This window comes from Bemisia tabaci, chromosome 2, assembly GCF_918797505.1.
Source record: "Bemisia tabaci chromosome 2, PGI_BMITA_v3".
Lineage (NCBI taxonomy): Eukaryota > Metazoa > Arthropoda > Insecta > Hemiptera > Aleyrodidae > Bemisia > Bemisia tabaci.
Window position 1 is genome coordinate 39,467,395 of NC_092794.1, and position 23,757 is coordinate 39,491,151.

Genomic DNA, 23,757 nt, shown 5'->3' on the forward strand with positions numbered 1-23,757 from the left:
AAGATCCATCAACATGGCTAGAAAATCCTCAGTACCTCAAAAATCGCGAAATTGTGAAAAAAATCAAGGTTGTCAACGACACAGCCGAACGCGGCGTTAAATTGTTTGAAGAGTACAGCCAGAAACACACGAAATCGGACGAAGAGCGGCAACGGATTCTTCAGGTTGTTAGCGATTATCGGAAAGCTTTTCCCAATGTTAAAAAATCAACTTTACGGAAGAAACTGTAGAGCGGACTAACCAAAGTCATTGTAAGTTTTTTTTACACCCTTCCTCAGTATTTTTCTTAAAATTTGTGCATTTGAAAGTTATTTTATACGTGGAGGAACATTATGCTTCTTCCAGTCTTTTAAATTGCAAGTAACGAGCGCCTAACTTTGAAATAATCTGATTCCAGGAGCTTGAATCGCGTTTCAGTGCCCCCTCAACCTACTGTGCGCAGGGCGGGGGAGGGGGGAGGGTAATTGCCTGAGGTCAAACATGTTAAAATATACTTAATCTACGGAATAAGTTGTACCACATACAAGAAAATTATAGTTCTTGAAGCCTTTGCATTTGCCCGTAACAAGCGCCGAACTTCGGAAAAAAACGATTTCGGGAGCTTAAATGACGTTTTGGGGCCACTTTAGCCTACCGTAAGGGGGGTAGGTAATTACATGAGGCCAAATCTGTTAAAATATACTTAATCTACGGAATAAGTTGTACCACATACAAGAAAATTATAGTTCTTGAAGCCTTTGCATTTGCCTGTAACAAGCGCCGAACTTCGGAAAAAAACGATTTCGGGAGCTTAAATGACGTTTTGGGGCCACTTTAGCCTACCGTAAGGGGGGTAGGTAATTACATGAGGCCAAATCTGTTAAAATATACTTAATCTACGGAATAAGTTGTACCACATACAAGAAAATTATAGTTCTTGAAGCCTTTGCATTTGCCTGTAACAAGCGCCGAACTTCGGAAAAAAACGATTTCGGGAGCTTAAATGACGTTTTGGGGCCACTTTAGCCTACCGTAAGGGGGGTAGGTAATTATCTGAGGACAAATCTGTTAAAATATCCTAAATCTACGCAAAAAGTTGTGTTAGAAACAGCATCAATAATGGGTGTTGAGCATCTACAACTCCCTTAAAAACGGCAGTCAAATCGGCGAAAAGCGTAAAAATGCGCTTCTTCAGTTTTACGCGCTGCATCTTTCCCCTGTTTTCGGCACCATTTACCCTTGACGTAAAGGCCTCAAATTTTTTTTACAGTGTTTTTACATCAAATAGAACCAATCTAGGGGGTGCTGCTCATTAAATTCCAAAAAGTCCAAAATAAGGGCCACCCTAGTGTTTCATGGGACAGTACAGGGTGTTCGAAAAGTCCCCTCCCCCCCCCTAACTTTTGACCTAATTGAGGTAGAGATTTGAAACTTGGAGGGTGTTCTTAGATCAAAGGGAGCTACTTTTTGACCCCCTCAAAATTTTTGGGGGGGGGGTTACGGACCCTAACTTTTTTTTTCAAATGGGAAGACCCCCTTTGTAATACCTCGTTCAAAAGAACATAAAAAAAGAAAAATTTTCGCGCAAATCCGAAGTCATTATCTCAAACCCTTTCAAAATGGCGGCCGGTCAAAGTTCAAAATGGCCAAAAATTGGCACCTCTGCTATTTGCGCATGGATTTGCTTGAAACTTGGTATCTGGGGGTATTTTGGCACGAGAAAAACGAATTTGACGTTAGATTTTTAAAAAAAACCCTAATTTTTCAAAATGGCCGCCGGTTTAGGCTCGAAATTTCGACAAACTCGATTTTTTGCCGATGGATTCACCTGAAATTCGGTATCAGGGGGTATTTTGACCCGAGAAGAACGGATTCGACGTTAGAATTTAAACAAACCCTCATTTTTCAAAATGGCCGCCGATTAAAGTTCAAAATTGTCAACAATTGGTAACCTCGACTTTTTGCCGATGGATTCCTGTTAAATTTTAAGCTTCAGCTTCAGGATTCTCAGCTTATCGTTTTTCTCCCACCCAGATACCTCCAAACATCGAGTTTCAGGCGAATCCATCGGCAAAAAGTCGAGGTTACCAATTGTTGACAATTTTGAACTTTAATCGGCGGCCATTTTGAAGAATGAGGGTTTGTTTAAATTCTAACGTCGAATCCGTTCTTCTCGGGTCAAAATACCCCCTGATACCGAATTTCAGTTGAATCCATCGGCAAAAAATCGAGTTTGTCGAAATTTCGAGCCTAAACCGGCGGCCATTTTGAAAAATTAGGGTTTTTTTTAAAAATCTAACGTCAAATTCGTTTTTCTCGTGCCAAAATACCCCCAGATACCAAGTTTCAAGCAAATCCATGCGCAAATAGCAGAGGTGCCAATTTTTGGCCATTTTGAACTTTGACCGGCCGCCATTTTGAAAGGGTTTGAGATAATGACTTCGGATTTGCGCGAAAATTTTTCTTTTTTTATGTTCTTTTGAACGAGGTATCACAAAGGGGGTCTTCCCATTTGAAAAAAAAAGTTAGGGTCCGTAACCCCCCCCCCCCAAAATTTTGAGGGGGTCAAAAAGTAGCTCCCTTTGATCTAAGAACACCCGCCAATTTTCAAATCTCTACCTCAATTAGGTCAAAAGTTAGAGGGGGTAGGGGACTTTTCGAACACCCTGTATAATCCTCCGACCGTGCCGACGATAAAGGAAATGACTGCACATTGCAGTAGTCACAGGTTTCTGTTTTATTTTGATGGAATACATATTTATTTCTCCAAATTTTATACAACACACTTTCTTGAGAAGGATATAAATATTTACCTAACGACAACTATCTCTGTTTTTATCTTTCTTTTTCAACAGATTTTTATTCAGAAGTTTGTCAAACAGATTCCGATTACAGTTGGAGTCCAGAGAGATCAAAATCTCAAGTTACTAGCAAAATAACGATTCTCAGGTAATATTTAATAAGTCAGTCCCTCCATTTCCTGCTTTTAATAGCTAAATTTCTTACAAGTCATATCATAAAAATGTATTTTAGTTATAGAGACCCGAGTTTACACTGCTGTCTCCTATAAATAGATGATTCCTGAAAGTGTATAAGATCACGTATCTCAGTTTGCGCCGTTGCAGACTTCCTATCATACCCACCTCATTTTCTCCTTAGAAAACCAGCCAACGTAGTTTCTTGAAAAGTTCAGTGACTATTTTCCTCTGTTAACAGAATATTCTGTCATACAAGTTGAATTGTTTCCCTTCGAAAAAAGTTTGAAGCGGGAATTTTGAAAAACTGTAATGGTGGTTTGGCACTTTAGCCGTTATCTATTTTTATTTAAATGAATAATAATTTTATGATATATGCAGCGGCTTTCCCGAATTCAAAAAAAGGAAACAAAATTGATGAAAATTGCACCTCTTTATACACGGAAAAAATCGTCAGGAGTTTTCCCCTAAAATGTATGTACTACCCTATTTTGATGGATGATATGGGCATTACAATTGACGTTCGTAGTACCGCAACTCAAGTGTAGGTAGTATCCCAACATTTGGATTCGTAACCTAATTTATTAGGGTATTACCACAATTACATTACAAAGCGTTACGTACATAACGTACATTAACAAAACGGTATATTGGTAGAGGAAAAATGCCGGTTTGAGCACACCCATCAGTGTTCTCAATGTTCACTTTAAATACCTCATTTATTTCAGTTTATTTTATGCTGGGATGTACCCCAGGAACGCTCCGGTAGGCGAGGGTAAGTCAGTTAAATATTTCCAATTTGTGTTTTCGCTCTAAACTATTTTTACTGATGTGTCGTTTCACAATGATGTGTTACTTATGGGAGGGGGAACCGGCGACGCTGCTGGAGGCAGCGTCGCCCCTCGTCCCCTAGGATACTGGAGCAGCAGGAGGGTAGGAAGGGGGGGATGTCTTTTTACGCTGCGCTACAATTGTTCCTTGAATTTCATCTGTATTTTATTTGCGATATGTGTTTTGCAATTCGTCGGTTCATCTGCCATTTCAACCTATGGAAAAGGATCGATAATTAGGGTTTTCGCAACAAACAACTTAATGATCGATTCTCTACTGTGGCTTCAAATGGGGAAATATCGATAAATCGATCATTCGCGAGCCATGAAGATTCTTTCCCGTGTATCAAAGCATCTTTTGGAAGATGCATACTCACCTCCGTTGAGATTTCATACCTTTCTGGCTGATTCGAGCGCTTTACCTCTCCGTTCAAGTCCATATTTGAACCGTTCCTTTCTTCACGGCTGAAATCTGCCAAATGAAACTCACAACGCCTTCCGCGTCGCTGTCCCAAACTTGAGCCCCCTGAACTTCCACCTACAACGGGCCTTTCTTTTACGTCAGAATGTTTGGACCATGAGTCATCCAGCGGCCGCGCACGGGAGTGCCCGGAGGCTGCTATCGGGTACCCCAAGGTAGGGACCCCGTCCGGACACCTGGGCCATCATTCATCGGAGGCCGCTCTGAGGCGGGTACGCGGCCTGCTACCACGGTTCCCGTGTGTGCGGTGTTGCCTGACTGTTACGAACTACCCCCCATGACCAGTAGAGTGAAAATGAGGACTTGAGGCCAAAAATTATTCGACAAATAGTGCAGAAAAATACGAATTAAATTGCAGTGTTGAATGGTGATTATTGTACAATATGGCAACGCTGTAAAAAGAAAGTATTGCATGTTGCCCCTTCAATATGCGGGTTATGCAATGGTGTAATATAGCCCCTTCAATCTGCGGGTTATGCAATGGTGTTTACATCAAGATGGCGGTTATGCAACTGCGTTGCCGGACGGTACACATAAATAAATGATTTATTTATCGGTGAAATTTGGCAACATCGAATTTTAAAGTGATGCAAGATGGTGCAAGAAATTAGTCAATTTTTCGGTACAAAGTTGTCAGATTGTGCAACAATTTGGATTTTCGAACTTTTAAAAATACTCGGCTTCGATAAACCATATCTTACAGTATGGGTCTGGTATCGGAGACTGGAGAGTAGGGTCTGATTCGGGAATTTCCATTTTTAGTAGTGTGCGCTTTGAGATGCGTATCGGAACATTATATTTTGGGATGAGCAACTGGGATTGGATATTGCTATGTTCAGTTTGATGAATCAACAATTTTTATTGTTCTACAATTTGGTACAATAAAAAGAAAAATCATATAAAGAAAAGAGAGCAACACAAGTTAAAATAATCCATGCTGATACATCCCAGTATCGCCCCTTGGACATACATCGGGCCCAGAAACAGCGTTCTGAATGATTTTGGCGCGCTCTAAGTTGTTCAAGAATTCACCTTTGCTTGTCAGAATGACTATAATAGAGCATGTCAAGAGAGACCAGGATTCCTCATTCTTGAGGAATAAGTTTTGGAAGTTTTTGACGGTCATAGAGAATCCCAGACTTCTGGAGAGTGGAAGGATTAGGTGTTTTTCCGGGTGCCGCTCTCCTCTCTCTGATGTACAATGCTTTGCTAATCGCACTCTCGAGTCTGCATATCTTCCAGTCCCGTTCGTCCATTTTCTTGTACCCCTGCTTTAGGAAGTGCATTATTTCGTGCTCGTCTGCGACACGTTCTAGGAGATGGCAAAAACTTTTCGTTATCTCAAGTAATCCATAACACTCGACGGGATCGGAAATACCTGTTGAGCTGAGTTTAAGATGGTGAAAGAACTTGTCAGGAAAAAGGAGTCGGGCAATCTTGTTCAAAAGCTCTGCTCGTATTCCTGGAGTCTTGAAAGAGAGAGCCTCATAAACCGTGTCCAAGGTGTTGATCGCTCGGATTGATTGCGGTTTGATAGTTGGAGCGTCCATACTTGATGAGTTCTTGTTTAGAAATGGGTGATCGATCACACTTCCTTGACACTATTTATACGTTCCACGACTCGCATTGATAATTTTTCCCTTTTTGCATGAAAGCGTAATTTTATGTTACTGCTATAAATTAAGACTACACAGTTTGTCCGAGCGTAACCGAGTCTGGTGATTAGCAACTACTACTATATTTACTCTGAGGTAAATTATAACTCTAAATATAAGTGTAATTTATGTTACGACTTATGACTACACAGTTTGCCCGAGTGAAACCGAGTTTGGTGATTAACAAATGCCGTATTTACTTTGAGATAAATTATGAGTCTACAGTTTCTTTCCGCTCGGTATGGAAACTATATATATTTACCTCCGAGTGAAAAGCTCGTCAGTCTCAGTTTTGATGATATTAGGAACCCTCGAGTTTATAATAGTATTCACGTGTTCACTCTGAAATCTTTTCAACGAACAGAATCTTATAAACAAGAAAATAGTGTTGATTTTCTATTCTAACGAAATCAGAAAACCTCCAGCTTATAATAGTATTAAACTTTGAGCTCATAATAGTATTCAGTTGTTCACTCTGAAATCGTTTCAGTGAACACGATATTACAATCGTGAATATAATGTAGATTTTCTGTTGTGACAAAATCAGAAAACCTTGAGCTTATAATAGTATTCAGTTGTTCGCTCTGAAAAATTTTCAGTGAACAGAATCTTATAACGTCAAGATAGTGTAAATTCCTTTTGTTATCGGCTCGGAAAACTTAGAACTGAAAGGAGTATCTTTTTAATGGCTGCCCAAGAACAAGTACAACAGATTGTTGAAACTTTTACCCAATGTGATATCTGTGATGAATTATATAAACAAGGTGAAAAGTACGGAGACTGTGCGGAACAAATTAAGAAGGAGGAGGGTATCAACGATGAAACGCATATTAAAAAGGAGCATAACGCGCTCATCCATTGTGATCTTTGTGATGAGTTTTATGCGGAGGGAGAAAATCATGAGCAATCTCCCGAACATATTGAAAAGATGTCCACCATGAAGGACACCTCATCACCTACCGATGACAACAACGATGAGAATCAAGAATATTGTGACACGTGCAAGATCTCATACCATAAAAGAGAAAAACATGAAGAATCTGCAAGTCACATAAGAAATTTGTTTGAGACTAAAGTACCGATTGTTCTAGTTGAGACTGCGTGTCAAAGTAGGTTGAAAACATTTTTCATCACGAACCTCCAACCGAAGATTCTCATCATCAATGACTACCTACTAACAGTTAAAGACCTCGTGATTGGGAAAATTAAAGAAGAACTCACTGGCGAGGCATTGAAGGTTAATATACTAGTTTACGCTGAATACGAGAAAGCTGACGATAAGGACAAGGAAGGAATGCAGTTGAAAAAGTATAAGACTAAAGACGACTAAAAGTTTCGCGTCAACGGATCTGGACGAGTATTCCGAAAATTTCAGGGCCAAGATCAATAAAGAGTCATTCGATTTTCACATGAACGGATCCGGGTGGGTGCTGAAGAAGATACAGGGTATGGAGCTACGTGTCAACCGCTATTACGCTTTCCATCGAGGAGGAACGTACGTTAAGCTTCCATTTCGAAAGAACAATGTTGTCAATGTAAATAACGGTGAATCAAACGATTGTTTCCGGTACGCAATGTTGGGAAAGTTTCTCCCAAGGGATGCGCAGTAGGGGTGATCGAAATTCCCGACTTGAGCGCTATACAATCCGAATAGAGAAAAAAGGTGGCCAAATTGCATGTAGATTACGCGAAAAATTGTCCGCAGCCGTAATTCCAACGGGAACATGGCGCTCAAGCCCTTCGAATATTTGCATCGTTAAAATGCCTAAAAAATCAGGTTTTTTCTCGTTCGGGTCGGTGGAAGTGCCCTCAAACACGCAATTGCAGCATCAAGGAAATGTTTTCCTACGTATTTTTTCACGAGGAATCGATTTTACTGGTTTTTAAAACGATATATCGTTGTATTTAATCGATATATTGATTTTTCACCCGATTTCTGAGAAAAATTTGGTAATTTTTAACATTAACTGCATCAAATTCTATTAATTAGTGATACAAAGGCAAAAAACTTAATGCATAAGTAAACTACTTGCCTTTTGGCATCAAATGACTTGAGAAAAAAATCCTGGCTCCATAGGACAACATTTTCATCGAAAACATGAGGTTCGAACTTCCAAAATCTCAAATTTTCGTTTTTACCGTGTTTTTTTTCTAAGATAATTTCTGGATGATAGAAAAGACACAACTGACACGTACCGTACGTGTTTTTGTAGATAATTTGAGTCAAGGAATCGATTTTTGTGGTTGAAAAATTAAGATATCGATTTAAAATATCGTTTCTTGCGATACTTCGTCCGAAAAATCGATTTTTTTGTGTATATCCCAAGAAATTTTGATTCATCCATGCGAGCCTTTGATAAATCGACATTTTGACTTCAAAAATAGATTACTCGTAAAAAAATACAAAGAGTACCTACCGTGGTTACACCTGATCAAAGTACGTAGAAATGTTGACAATTAAGGTACAATTCATACTAGTTTTCAAACTGAATTCGCTGATGGGTCATTCCACGCGAAATCATCCAGCGACTCTAGCTTGACCGACCCTGACTTTTTTTTATAATTAGGTTACTTCTTAAGCTATCCAAATGGATGCACACATTGGATTTAGAGTCCAGACTCGTGAAAACATTGACAAGAAAAAGGACTCTTGATTCAATCAGATTCTGCAATTCAATCAGATTCCGCAGTTCAATCAGGAAATCCGCTCAAATTAAGAGGCTTTGTTCTCGATTTAAGCTTAAATCTGCTGGAATCAAGAGTCCTTTTTCTTGTCAATGTTTTCAAGAGTCTGGACTCTAGATCCAATGTGTTTTTTTTCCAGTGCAATAACCATTTTTAAACTTTTTTTGACCATCCTGGTATCCATGGCGGTCTTGTAGGGTTGTGTTGAGGTTCTCAGGTGAACTTCGATAAAATCGGCCTTCACAGAAACGGGCATATCTCCAGTTCTGTTTGACTTACAGAATTGAAACAAGGCTGACGAAATACTTCTTTTAATGATCTATCTTTTAACAAGGCGCTGAAATTTCTGTATCATCAAGGGAAATGAAGTTATTTTAGGACTGAATTGAGATGTATTTGGACTAAAAAACAGCAAAAACTCCTATTTTGAGGATTTTTTTTTTTAAACTTTTATGAATTGTACCTTAGTTGTCAAAATTTCTACGTATTTTAAGCAGGTGTAACCCCGTTCTCCCTTGTATATTTTCACGAGGAATCTATTTTTGAAGTCAAAATGTCGATTTATCAAAGGCTCGCATGGATGAATCAAAATTTCTTGGGATATACACAAAAAAATCGATTTTTCGGACGAAGTATCGCAAGAAACGATATTTTAAATCGATATCTTAATTTTTCAACCACAAAAATCGATTCCTTGACTCAAATTATCTACGAAAACACGTATGGTACGTGTCAGTTGTGTCTTTTCTATCATCCAGAAATTATCTTAGAAAAAAAACACGGTAAAAACGAAAATTTGAGATTTTGGAAGTTCGAACCTCATGTTTTCGATGAAAATGTTGTCCTATGGAGCCAGGATTTTTTCCTCAAGTCATTTGATGCCAAAAGGCAACTCACCCTCACTAGATACCCGGCGTCAGATTCCGAAAAAAATGTTTTTTCGACTGATGAGCCATGAAACGCGATCGCTGCGACGCGACGCCGAGAATCCCGGCATTCCGGCCATCATCTAGTACCCAAACTGAAGAATTACGCTGCTTTGAGGGTAAGTGACTTGTGTATAAAAGTTTATGTGAGCACTAGTTTACTTATGCATTAAAACTTTTGCCTTTGTATCACTAATTAATAGAATTTGATGCAGTTAATGTTAAAAATTACCAAATTTTTCTCAGAAATCGGGTGAAAAATCAATATATCGATTAAATACAACGATATATCGTTTTAAAAACCAGTAAAATCGATTCCTCGTGAAAAAATACGTAGGTAAACATTTCCTTGATGCTGCAATTGCGTGTTTGAGGGCACTTCCACCGACCCGAATGAGAAAAAACCTGATTTTTTAGGCATTTTAACGATGCAAATATTCGAAGGGCTTGAGCGCCATGTTCCCGTTGGAATTACGGCTGCGGACAATTTTTCCCGTAATCTACATACAATTTGGCCACCTTTTTTCTCTATTCGGATTGTATAGCGCTCAAGTCGGGAATTTCGATCACCCCTAATGCGCAGCATAAATTTCGTATGGAAAAATATGTAGATCTGTTCAATCGTTACAATTCCTCGGACGTTCGATTCCCCACGAGCATAGATTACGTTGTCAAATTCGAGAAAAGGAACAATGTATTGGTTTCGGTATTTGGGCTCCGCGAGAGTTTGTTGTCCAACAAGAAAAAGTATACAGTTTACCCGATTAAAGTTGCCGACCCGGAAAGAGAGGACCACACCGATCTACTATGTGTCTCAACCCCCGTACCTTTAAGTTACCATTATTGCTGGATCAGTAACTTTAAAGAACTTGTATGTAAACAATTGACAAAATATCAACATCGTATCTACACGGAAAGAAAGAATATAAAATTGGGTACAAATAGCAGACAGATACTGAAAGCCATCGCACAGGTCGATTTCATAGATCGCACAAATTTCGACGAAGAGTTAGTAGCGATCCATTCACGAAGAACGGAGGTGGTCATAGACAGACCCATGATAGTTGGTTTTTCAATCTTAGATCTAAGTAAAGTGCATATCTATCAATTCCACTCTAATCACAGGCTTGAGAAGTACAATCCCAACCAAGTTCATTTTCTCTATTTGAATAAGGACTCGTTCATTATTTGAGTTGACTACACCGAACGTCTACGATGATATGATGTCAGACCTACACATGTACGACAGCTCCAACTTCCCAGAAGGACATCGATGTCGCACCATGACGAACCGAAAAGTAATGGGAACTTTCAAAGATGAAACGGCGGGTCAACCTATTTTCGAGTTCGTCGCGCTGCAACCAAAGATGTACGCGTAACAATTCACCGACAATCAAATAGAAAAACGAACAAAGGGAGTTTCATCCGGGGCTTTAAGATCGATAAACTTTGACAACTTTCTCACCGTATTGCAAGATCCTGAATCTAAGATGAGCGCCTCGATGCGCAGGATCGGGGCACGGAAACGTAAACTATACTCATTCGAAACTACAGAAAGAACTCTATCCGGACTAGACGATAAATGTTGCATTCTAGAGGACGGAGGGAACTCTCGTCCTTGGGGTCATCGTGACATCAACGATCTTTGCATGGTAGATGAAAGTTGCGGAGCCGAGATCGAGGTGAGATTAATTCTCGTGGTTAAACGGCCTCGTATAAATAGTATAAATAATTCTGGAGTACCGTACGTTAAGAAACCTCGAATTTGAAAATAGTAAAAGTGTAACTGACGGAACGAAAAGACGAGGGCTTGTCTCGATGTACAAGGTTTTTGGAGCCAAGGAAAATTCATCGTCAAAGAATTTGGTCTTGTGGATATGGAGTGTGCTGAAACTGAACTCTATTTAATCAAACCTCCGTTCCCGAGCCGTAAGTTGAACGCTGAAGACGTTGTAACAAACAAGTGGTTAACACGCAATCATCGTCACTTGGAATGGGAAAGCGGGTTTCTCGAGTACAATGAATTCACTTCAAAAATGAATCGCATCGGGAACCACTACGATGTACTATATGTTAAAGGTGAACAAAAACGAGATTTCATCAATCGTTTCGTGCCGGAAAAATGTATTGTTGTAAAGGACACTAAAGATTGCCCGTCCTTGTGACTATTGGCTCGTTGGTCGACAACATATACGTGTCCTTTAGATCTCTCATTCTGCGCTATGTCGAACGCATTCCGATTGTGTATCAGGTTGTCGGATTTCTCTTATCTTGAATATTTCAAGACCGAAATCATGCAGGAGCAGCAGAAAATTATAGTGGCAGACGAACAAAGGAATCACCCTGATAATAATATAAGAGTAGTAGATGAAAAGTCAAATTGATCGAAGCTAATATAGCAGTGGAAAAGTAAAATCGTCCGTGCTTAATATAGCAGACAAATTGTTTCACTCGCAATATATCAGACATAAAGTGAAATCATCCGTGCATAATGTAGCAGACAAATTGTCGAATCATCCCGACTTAATACAGCATACGAAAAGTGGAATCACCCGCAGACGAATTTTCGAACCGAAATATAGCAGTCAAAAAATGAAATCATCCGCGCTTAATGTAGCGGACAAATTGTTTCACTCGGAATATAGCAGTCGATGAGTGTCTCATCCGTGCTTAATATAGCAGACAAGTTGTTTCACTCGAAAAAAAGCAGACGAAAAGTGGAATCATCAGAACCTTGAAATATAGTAGATAGAATTGACGACAGCTACCATCATGGACGTTTTCAATAGGTAATTCAATCTTGATCGTCAACGCTAAAGAGCTGACTGTAAACGCCCGCTACAAGACGAACAATCTCATCAAAATGCCATCCAAGTACGGGATAACCGTTGCCGCTGACATCGTCTTCGAGAATCGTCATCGTCTCCTCTTCCTACCTTCGCACATTGCGGACCGTTTGACGGACGATGCAATTCAGGATATCAACGCTGGATCCTTCGATCTCATCTACGAAGGCCCGATCGGAAAAACACATTAATTCGCAATCGTTCCAAACGTTGCAGCCTGATTTATATTTTATGTATTATTGTATTCTTTTCTAAATGATGTAATGCTTGTAAAAGAATGAATATATATTTATTTTTTTTCTTAAATTTTTGATTAAGATCAGTCCAATGGCCTCACGGTTCCGTGCAGTAGTTCGTACGAATACTTCACAGGTGTGATAAAGATCACCTGGGCTGTAGTGTCGGCCGGGAAATTCTCTTTTACCACAACGGTCAACGTGATATCCACCGGAGCTGTTTTTAGATCTTTACTTTGAGCGCATTTGATGACAAAAATCGCGCGATCTTTGAAATGTTCATACAACATAGCTGGCTCGCAGAGTTTCTCACCTTTCCAGTAGTCTCTCATAAAATCGGTGTAGTTCAGATAGGTGTGATGATAATCCATACTCAAGAAATCGTAGATCGTCTCAATTTGAGGAAACCGACGCTCACCGATTTGAACGCTGACCGAGCGCACATTTACATGGTCGAAAAGAGAGGAATCCTTCAGGTGATTGTCCCGTCAATCCGTTTGAAATACCAACACCACGAATTTGGGCTTGTGCCTGCTGGTTGTTCTTACGCTCCATTTGAACGTCTTGGTCGGCAAAATACCTGCGATATCGTGCGATTTCCATTTCATGCAACCGAAACTCATCTTATCATCTTTCTTCATCTTGAGCAAGATTTGTTTTTTGAGGTCCAATGTGAATTTGACGATGGGAATCTCCCATTAGACTTCGATTATTTTAAATTTGATGCTCTAGTCGTCCGCAGTTGCTGCGTCGGTGCTATAATATGCGTTCTTATCCGTACCACTGCGCACTAGGATCAACTCTTGCGAGCATCTGACTAGAACGTCTTTGAAATATACTGCGAATCCGCTGAGTGAAGACAACGGTACGATAGCGCAGAAAGTTTGATCCGCCGTTGTGTAAAACCATTCGGTCCATGAATGAGTGATGTCACAAAACCCGGCAGTTGCGAGTCCCGCGGTTTCCGCTCTAGTGTATGTGAGATAATTTTTCACGGTCGATGTCACTCCGACGGACTGCATGCTATCGACTTCCGTCCTGTTCACTTTATACTGCATACGGTCGAACATGTAATGGATATAATTGTTAGCCAACTTGAATGGAGGTTTCGTAGCATCTGCGGCGGCTCCAGGATTTTTCTCGAGTTTTACTTCAAAACGCATGAAGATCCTCGAATCTTGAGGCACGGTAATCAGGCCGCTGGTATCGGGGGTGAGCCGGATCGAATCGTTGTTTCCACGCCGTTCGTCGACCGGACCGAAACGAATGTAGTCGTATTCGATGATCTATTGTCGCAAGCTTCCATCTCGTTCTTATTATGGATTTTTCACCACGAATCTGAGTTGTGTGAGAGCCCTCTTGGAATATTCGGTCAAAGTTTTTCCTCTGCTGCTGCTGTTGCTGCTGCTGCTGATGTTGACAACTAGTCCGTGGATTATCAATACTATTATATGCGAGAGAATATAGGAACGTATCGTTGTCGTCATCGTTCTGGATCTTTCGTTTACCCATTAGTTCGCGGTCTCACTTGCAGTCGCACTGTCACTTCTTCACCACCGAAATTGATCGCTCTTCCTTGTCGGTCTACTATGTTAACGAGCAAACATTGGATCTTATCACCCAAGACAGAGTAGTAATGCCTCGTCGACGGTTGCTCTACCATTTTGAATCCTGGTTCGCTATCGGGAGCAAACGCATAAATGTGATGTCCGCGCACCCCGTTCACGTATCCACCGTCGGCGATGCTGCATTCGATGCATATCATGTTTACAGGTGAGAGGTTGACGCGATAGTCAGCTTCTCGCCATTCTTCCGGTGCCAAGAGACACTTTCCGAATCCGAGCACCTTACCTACAGTGCCGGGTCTGCGGAAATCGATCCAGTACTTGGATTTGTTGCTTACTTTAAGCGTAGCGTTGTTCGCTTTGAGTTTGATAGCTTCCGCTCCACCAAGTTCTTCCTGCAAGTATTCTTGTATACCCTCGATCTTGTAGGCTCCGATCGGGAACGAATTTCCCGAGTAGGTAATTCTCCTCGCGGCTCTCGGAGTAGAAAAGCAGTCTGTTCGTTTAGTCGATGTTCGGGATGGAATAATAAGTTACAAAACTCGTCAGACTGATCTCGCAAGGTCCGATCAACTCGAGAGGTCTAGACAGTGCAAACTCGAGAACGTTGCTCCTCCTCGTCAACATGAATGTGTGACATCTTTTCTGTGTTTCCATATTTGGTTTCGAATACTTACAATGCATTACCGCTCTTTGAAATCCGGTATGCTGTCCAATGTGTACCGGGTCCATCGCTTATGTCCAGATTGACGATACCTTACTCGGGACGTTTGGGTTTCGTGGTCGCCAGTTTATCGATCATGAACACACCGCGGAAATGCGGGATTTGTAATTGTTCTGTCGCAGCGATCGTCAACTCAACATCCGTTATCGCTTGGCACGGTAGCTCACGGATCAGTTTATATTCTTTCGGTAAGGCCTCAAGTAAAGCCCGTAACCTTCACGGTGCGGTCGCAAGTAGAATCGTTCACCGAGGTGGATTTTCTCCTTCAAAAATCCTTCGATGACCGTCTTCATCATTTTCGCTACCGGTGTGATTGTTCGCGCGGCCAGACCGGTACTCGTCAGGAGGTTCTTGACTCTGGCACCCATCTTCGGGATAGCCAAGATTCGCTCCGCCGGTTTTTTCGTTTTCGACGCTCCGGCACCCGTCTTTGGGAGAGCCAAAATTCGCTCAATCGACCGCTCCGCCGGTTTCGTATTCTTCAACGCTCTCTTCTTCTTATTCTTAGGTTTCGGTTCTTTCACTACACTGAAAAGAATGAGTCCGGCGTTGGAACCGAGTCAGTCCGGGATCATCATTCCCGTAAAAGTCGTCCCTTATCGCCGAAAAACTCGGGAACTTCATCCGAGCTTCACGGGGTGTGAGGCCGAGTCGAGCCCGGACCAAATTACCATAACGTCCGGGCCATCCGGTTCCGAGCGGCCCGGGAGCTTCAGCCGGGCTAGTCGGGGACAGACTCCGAGGAGCCCGGAAACCTGGGTTTTTCCATCGGGCCTCGGCCCGCGCGCACCAACACTGGCTTGGCAGGTATAGCACGATCCTCCTAGTCAATGGGGATGCACACGTGTTGGAACAGGCCGGGTCGAGTTCCTCGAATTCGCATCCCTTCGCACGGCGCGGCACGGCTCTTAAAAGAGAAAGCGTCAAGGTTACCAGACTGTGCTGAAAATCAGCCCACTCTACTTTGAAAGGTACAGATTTTTAAGAGATTTTTGTAACTATGCTTAGCATAAAGGCAGGCCTCGTCCGCGCCAAAGGAATTTTCCGCCTTTCAATGCCGTCTACAGCTCCCTGCCCCTCCTCTTTCTCCTCTTGACTCCTCATGTCTACCCCTAACCTATTCCCGCGACTCCTCGTGTTCTGTAACATCCTGACTCCATCATTCAGTCATTTTCACGTCTCTTAAGAGTCAATACCGTCCCGAGAATTTTTCATCGCGCAGTGCGAATTGCAGATTTTTAGTGAATCATTTATTAAAACTGACTGTTTCGCAGCTTTTTTCTGTGTATTTCTATATTATTCATATTCATTTACCTGGGGTGATTTAAGGGAGCACGTGGCGTGAAATGTGTCTATAGGTTCGTGTTTCAACTTGATTTATAATTTAAAAAATAATTCTTTATAATTATACGGCGTATTTATCTTGATTTCAATCTGGATTAAACATTAAAAAAATAACTATTCCGGTATTTACCTTTTAGTGTACTTGTAATGTTTCTCAATCTTTTTATCATATTTAACAGAAAGACTTACACTCAAAGGACTAAAGATAGAATTAATTTTTTAGAATTGATGACTTGGAAACACTAATTTGCATCGCAACATTATATACTTTGAGCTCTCACTCTAATTTACATGAAAGGAACTAATACGAGCATCGTTTCCCAAATTGTTAATTGATATTTTCCTCCCTGTCCATAGAAAACTTGCTAATAATTTCAAGAATTAATTTTTGTTTGTTTTCACTTCCGAAGAATACAATTTTGCATCGTTGTAATATAACTGTGTCATTTAACGCAAGCCGCGAAAACTCATCAAACAAATTGATATCTTATGAATTTTTCTCAGTTGCCAAAGAAAATGAAAATAGATTACAATCTCTTAAACATACCTATGATCAACTTAGTTTAATAAACAGAACTAATACTTTATTAATATTTTCAGACAATTATTTTTCCTATGCTAAAGGATCTAGTCTTAACGTTTCAAAACATCCCGAGGGATATTTTTATTTTGTCACTAACACACCGGATAATGTTCCTTTAAAAAATATTCATTTTTTTGTTTTTCACCCCGCGAATGTCTACTGGTAATAAGTGCTTTTGTATTATGTAAACATAAAAAAAAAAGAAACAAAAAAAAATAAGGAAAACCAAGTCTTAGTTCTGTTAGATAAAATCGACTATTAATTAGAACGGACGTTCACAACATTCAAAAGTTATACTATCGTCTCCTTTTGTGCTTTTAATTGTACAGCTTATAAAGTTTTGCATTAAAACGAAAGGAGCTTCCATTCTAGTGAGGGATTGGACAGGGGGGCTAAAAAATTTTCACTGTGGGGGGCGGGAAGCTACCCATCCACAGGTAGAGGGAGGGTACCAATTCTCTAGGGGGAGGAGGAGAGCTTCTATTCAAGAGGGAGAAGGGAGGTCTACTCGGGCAGCGAGGTGAATAGGTGAAGGGTTGCAGGGGAGGGACGCATTGTGCATGCGTCCGGGGGGAGGAATGTCTCCCCTCCCCCTCTCGCAGAATTTCGGGAGTGGGTGAGGAGCTGGGTTGCGGGGAGAGGGACCGTTGCGCCCCCCCCCCCACACCCCTCCCCCTACGCGGTGCATACTCACACCTAAAAGCTGGGCCCGGGAAAACCCGGGTGCGCTTGCCGACTGCGACGGCGCAGTTTACCGAGTCATGTCGGCCTCTTTCCCCGAGTCAACTCGGGTTCTTTCCCCAGGATTCTCGTGGTGCTTCACCGAGGGGATACGGGATTTAAATTTCCGAGTCAACCCGGCGGCCGTCACCGTGCCTCCACGGTCTTCCGTTTGAGCACGGGAGACTCGGCTCCTTCTGCCGGGATTTTCGGCAACTCTCCCCGGGTATTTTTTTCAGTGTACCAGTGTCTTGTTTAGTCCCATTCCGAGTTTGGGTTTGAGTTTCATAGCGTTCATTACGGCGTATGCTGCCGCTCTTTCACCAAACGATGAGTCGGACGCTTTCACACGTTCCCAAGCTCTGTCCGCAAGTATGAGATCGGCTTTGTTCCTCTCACCGGTGTCTTTGGTCTTACTGTAAGCTATGTCGTGGGACGTGCAAGCTTCGTCAAGCGGATTTATAGACGGATCGCCGCATTTCAATCGTTCTGCGAGGCGAGGGCCCGATCCGCAGTACCCTTAGTCGCCCGGCAAGTGTAGTTTGAACGGTAGTGAATTTATCAACGAGTTTAAAAGCCCACATCCTCGATTGGTTTTGCTGCAAGTTGATAATCTTCTCGGTGACATACCCTGACGAAAATGACCATACTATTTTAACGGAGAAGTAAAAAATAACTATCCGATAAAATAGGGAACGAATACGATGCGACGCGTCAAGCAAAGAAAGTCACTGCGAGTCCCAAACCTTGACAAACGTAGGAAGCAAAATGAAAACCGACGACAACGACGACGACACAGTGACCTGTTACCGGACAGTATCCGTTGCATTGTTTGCGGACCGTCCAACCGCGGTAAAACAAACGTGATGGTTTGCTTGCTACAACATCCGAACGGATTGAAGTTCCGCAACGTATACTTGTACTCCAAGACACCCTTTTAACCCAAGTGCGTAGAACTGCGTCGGATATTCGACGAAATCGACGAAATCGACGGTCTCGGATACAATGTCTATTCGGACACTGCCGAGATTGTTCCACCAAACGATGTCGCATTGGACTCGGTCTTTATTTTCGATGATGGCACTTGTGATAAACAAAATGCAATGCGGGATTATTTCCGTATGGGAAGGCACAGCTCGGTCGATAGTTTCTACTTGTGTCAAACTTATTCTCGCATACCGAAACAATTGATTCGCGATAACGCTAACCTGCTCGTAGTTTTCAAACAGGACAATACAAACTTGCGACACATCTACGACGATCACGTCAACACAGATTTCACGTTCGAAGATTTCAGACATATCTGCTCGGTGTGCTGGCACGACAAATACGGGTTTTTAGTCATCGATAAAGATAGTAATAAGAACGAGGGAAGGTATCGGAAAGGTTTCGATACTTATATTGAACAAGATGGATAACTTATCGTTGTCGACGATCGCTCAGAAATACGGTAGTATCGATAAAATCCATCAAGATATCAAACGGAAGTTAAATGCCATTCGCACCGGAGAGGTGGACGCTCAGGTGACGTTGAAGAATGTTTTCAAACCGTTGACAGATCCGCTCGCAGCGTTGCAGAAAACTGTGTCAACAACACCCGCACTTGTCGCTGCTCCTCAGGAAAGGAAAACCAAGATCGAACCTTCAAAATCGGAAACGAAAGATGTAACAATGTTTGTTGATAGTTTATTTGCTTCCTACACATCAAATATGAAGCAAAAATATGAAAGAACGATGATGATAACGACTCAAGGGACTAGGAGGAGGAGGAGGAGGATAATGATGATACAGATGTATCGTTCCAAGACGCAACGGATAAAGAACCAACAACGGGTCGATCTGAAGACGAAGACGTCGATTCTCGAGACACGAACACTGCCCCGAACGTGCAGTTCTACTTGGAAGATCTGGAAAAACATCTTAAACAATCTGATACCGCGTATGCTGTGCGGAAAGCAATCAACGGAGACTTTCATATCGGAAACCGAACCATTAGGTTCGATTCGGACGGACGACTAATCTTGGACGGTGACGATGAGGTGTTCGAACCGACACCCGGGTTCTTGGAGCTCCTTGTTAAGAAACATCCGCGTAATGACACAGCAGATGATCGCGCTAAATTGCAACGAGTAGTTACGCTCACCAATGCGCATCGTTTGGATAATCATCCACACGGTAGACCCAAGTCGAACCGCAGTCGTAAATACCGCGGTCTCATCAAACCTATGTTCGCTATATCGACTCCGAGATCAACAAGAAAGTCACCGCGTAAAAAATTGAAAGAAGGCTCCGGTATCAAAATTCATCGAGCGAAACGGGAGCTCGTCTATTGGGACGATCCGAACGAGTTCGTCCAACGTCTCGTTTTACTTGTAACTTCGAAACAAGCTGGTCACACCGATCACGATCGTGAAATTCTGAGTATCGTCGAAGAGCTTCGCGAAGCGGATTACATCTACTAAATATAGGGCTTACAAAACAATGAGTCACACCGACCGGTTTGGAAGATCGAAAGGAACTTACGTTCGCAACACGAAGCAAGGTTCCAAAGGTGACGGTTTCTTAGTGGATCCCGACGGGAGTTATCTCGTGTCTAACAAACGGATCCGACAACTGCAAGATCACGAAGAGGATACCGACGCTGTGAACAAACAATGGACAGACTCGTGGTGGACGGAAGTTATGAATTTAGCACAGCTTTGTTTGGAGAAAATGGTAGAATACAAAAGTATGCAACGACTCGAGACGAAATTATAACGACTGGAAAATAGGATCAATCAATTAGAGGTTGTGACTAGAGTTAAAGGAAAATGGTGTTGCGATGGGTCACCCCGACGGTTTTGGCCGATCGAAATTACGCCGCGGGCCAAAAGGTGACGGATTCTCACTGGATTCCAACGGAAATTATATCTTATTGAACAAACGGCTTCGTCAAGTGCAAGATCCCGAAAGCGATGAAGATGCGGTGAACAAACAATGGTCCGATCGGAAGTTGGAGGAAGCCATGAAATTAGGTCAACATTGTCTGGAGCGTATCCACCAACTTCAACAATCTTACAATCGTCTGGTTAAAATAGGTGCATCGAAACAGCATTTGAATCGAGAGAGCGGACGACAACGACGACGTCGACGGTAATTATCATGTCGGCAAAAAAACTCGGGATCGTTGAGGAGTTACATAAACCTGCACGATGAAACTATCCGCGTCGTAAAGTATGGATTTTCTGATTGTTCGATTTATGGCAAGCCGATCTCGTCGAGATGCAACCTCACGCCTCGGTCAACAAAGGATACACATATCTTCTCACCGTCATCGACGCTTGCTCGAAAAAAGCGAGGGCCGAACCGCTCAAATTAGTGGCGACCCAGCTTGTAAGGGGGGGGGGGTGCTCAGGTGGCTGGGTAGAGCTGAGGAACAAGCCGGTGGAGTATTTTTGGGTAGAGATATATATATATATTCCCAACAAAACACACTATTTCAGACTTTGAACACACTATTTCAGACTTTAAACACACTATTTCAGACTTTAACTAACTTCTTCAGACTTTAACTAACTACTTCAAACTCCGACTACTACGCGTAGGGCTGCGGGCCTCTTCCATGAATGTTAAACTCCGGCACGTCGATTGATCGGCTGTTTTATAGCAGTGGACGAGGCGACCCATGGCCAAGACCGAATATTGGGCCCAATATTCGGCCCCGAGAAAGCTCGCCTCGCGCCGCTACTCAAAACAAGCTGAGCAAGAACGTGCCGGAACGGAGGTCGCAAACTCTACGCGTAAGCCAGAGTTTGACCAAAATGGGACCGTACATGAGATGTACGGCCCCGTTTCTTTCCCTTTGCTTTAAATGGTCCCTAAAAAAAACGTGTGATGAAGGATATACATGTAAATACAGAATAAATGCATAATTAATATCTAATAAAAATCCGACGTATACTGCAGATGTATCTTGTGCCAATGAAAAAGGTCGATGATCAAGCCAAAACGGTAGTTCCTTATCCGATTCGCTGTGCTCCTGCACTGGTCCCACGTTGCCCGAGAGTTGAGCTGTCACGAGAATTGCCCTCACATCTTAGTTCCTTGATGTAGCCGACGAAAAAAAAAACTGCACCTCCTCGCCAAGCCTTTGCATTGCAGCTCACAATCCGTGACCCCTCGACCAGCTTCAGAGTAACCCTGCATTGAGAAAGGTCCCCGACGACCGCTCCGTCATGATATCTTTTCTTCGGTCGTATCCCTGACCAGGGACTCTATTATAGTCCACGCCACGAAAAGTGGCGGCTGAGGGGCGGAGCCAGTCGGCCGGTCCAGTCTATTGTTGAAGGGTTGAAGCGCAGATATTGGCCCGTGGTTGAGCGACGACCGGCCGGGGTGAGTTCACACTGAACCTTGAACCCGGCGCCCGGCGGCGTGGCATCCAGCGTTAATTGGGGAGAATACGCGGCGCGATGCGTCGCGCTGGATGCCACCCCGGGCGCCGAGATCAAGGTGCGCTCAGTGTGTACTCACCCTGGCCGGCCGTCGCTCGACGCGTGTCTGGGGTAATGACTGGGCCTATACCTGCGCTTCAACCCCTCAACAATAGGACTGGACCGGCCGACTGGCTCCGCCCCTCAGCCGCCACTTTTCGTGGCGTGGACTATAGTCTGCCCGATAGCACCAGGGATTGAATCGAGCTTTTCAATCCGACCAGGTGAAGAACCAGTTGGGGTTGAGGCACCAATCCTCGGTTTACACTTGACTCGAAAAGTCTTGCATCGAGTGAATGCCTGGTTCACCCATACAATTCTACGGAACGGAAGGACCTTAAACTCAAAATTACACCGGATTAGAAACTAACAAAAAAATATAACAATTTGATAAAAATATAAATATCACGGAACTAAAAGAAACATTAGGTACTTTACTACAAAGCTTCGTTACTAGGGACGACCGGGCCTCCACCACCATTTCTTCTGTGGCCAAAAAAAAAATGGCCATGTTGCGCATGAGTATAGAAAAAAAAACTACAAAAACCCTCAAAAACATTTTTCGGGCAAAAAATCCGGTCGAGGAAATTGACGTGTCACTTCCTTTTAATCAAGTATAAGATAGGCAAAAACCTTTGATGAATTCCCAAGGTTCACTAAGACTAATAATCATCAAAAAGTTCCAAAAACTTACTCGAAAGGAAAAAAATAAAATGAAAAATAAATCCCTTGCCAAAAATAAATAAAAAACCGATTTTGAGATAAATCCCTCGAATGAACTTGAAATCACAAAATCGGTCGAGGATGTCAATTGAAACTTTCCCCCCTTTAATTATGAGCTCCGCAACAAGCGTGACTCGCTTGTACCTTTTCATACACGAGCCGCACGAATTCATCTCTTCTTCTCTCCTCTCCTTCCGTCCATGGACAGAGGTCCAAAATTTTTCGGATTTACTGACGCGACCGGCTGCGGCTCGATGCTCTCAGTGAATCGGCGCCTTCTTATCATCCCTGATGTCGGCTTCAAGTCGGTTGCAATTTCACCGGTCGACCCATTTTTCCATAACCACATATTAGACTTTTTCGAAACATGATTCATCTGAAACATGAATTTTTTTTAAGGGAGCTTCCCATTTGCTTTGGACGGTAGGTAGGTTGTAAGTAATAATTGTTCATATACTCTATCAGTTAAGTATAAAATACATCTGTGCCATTGGATGACATTTCGACAGACACGTTAGGTCCGGACAAGTGAGGGGATTTCTGAATCGCAAAATTATTCGTGGAATTGTTATAGTGGAGGAGTGGAGTCCCTTCACGGAATGAGCCCCACTTAAGTCGACAGGTTGTACGTGTTTCTCTCTGACTAATGTGTAATCTTAGTAATCCACCCATGTTTACGCACCGAGCCGCAGCCGGTCGCGTCAGTAAATCCGAAAAATTTTGGACCTCTGTCCATGGACGGAAGGAGAGGAGAGAAGAAGAGATGAATTCGTGCGGCTCGTGTATGAAAAGGTACAAGCGAGTCACGCTTGTTGCGGAGCTCATAATTAAAGGGGGGAAAGTTTCAATTGACATCCTCGACCGATTTTGTGATTTCAAGTTCATTCGAGGGATTTATCTCAAAATCGGTTTTTTATTTATTTTTGGCAAGGGATTTATTTTTCATTTTATTTTTTTCCTTTCGAGTAAGTTTTTGGAACTTTTTGATGATTATTAGTCTTAGTGAACCTTGG

General features: G+C 42.4%; 1 protein-coding gene across 8 annotated transcripts in view; it reads left to right on the forward strand.

The window, feature by feature from the left end:
- The window catches only part of LOC109039198 (uncharacterized), a 223,966-nt gene that overhangs the window by 81,705 nt on the left and 118,504 nt on the right, over positions 1 to 23,757 (forward strand). For all 8 annotated transcript variants that reach the window (XM_072297305.1, XM_072297306.1, XM_072297312.1 and 5 more), the window contains one exon: positions 2,835 to 2,928. In XM_072297305.1, coding sequence (XP_072153406.1) covers positions 2,835 to 2,928 — 94 coding nt within the window. The remainder of the gene's footprint in view (positions 1 to 2,834; positions 2,929 to 23,757) is intronic.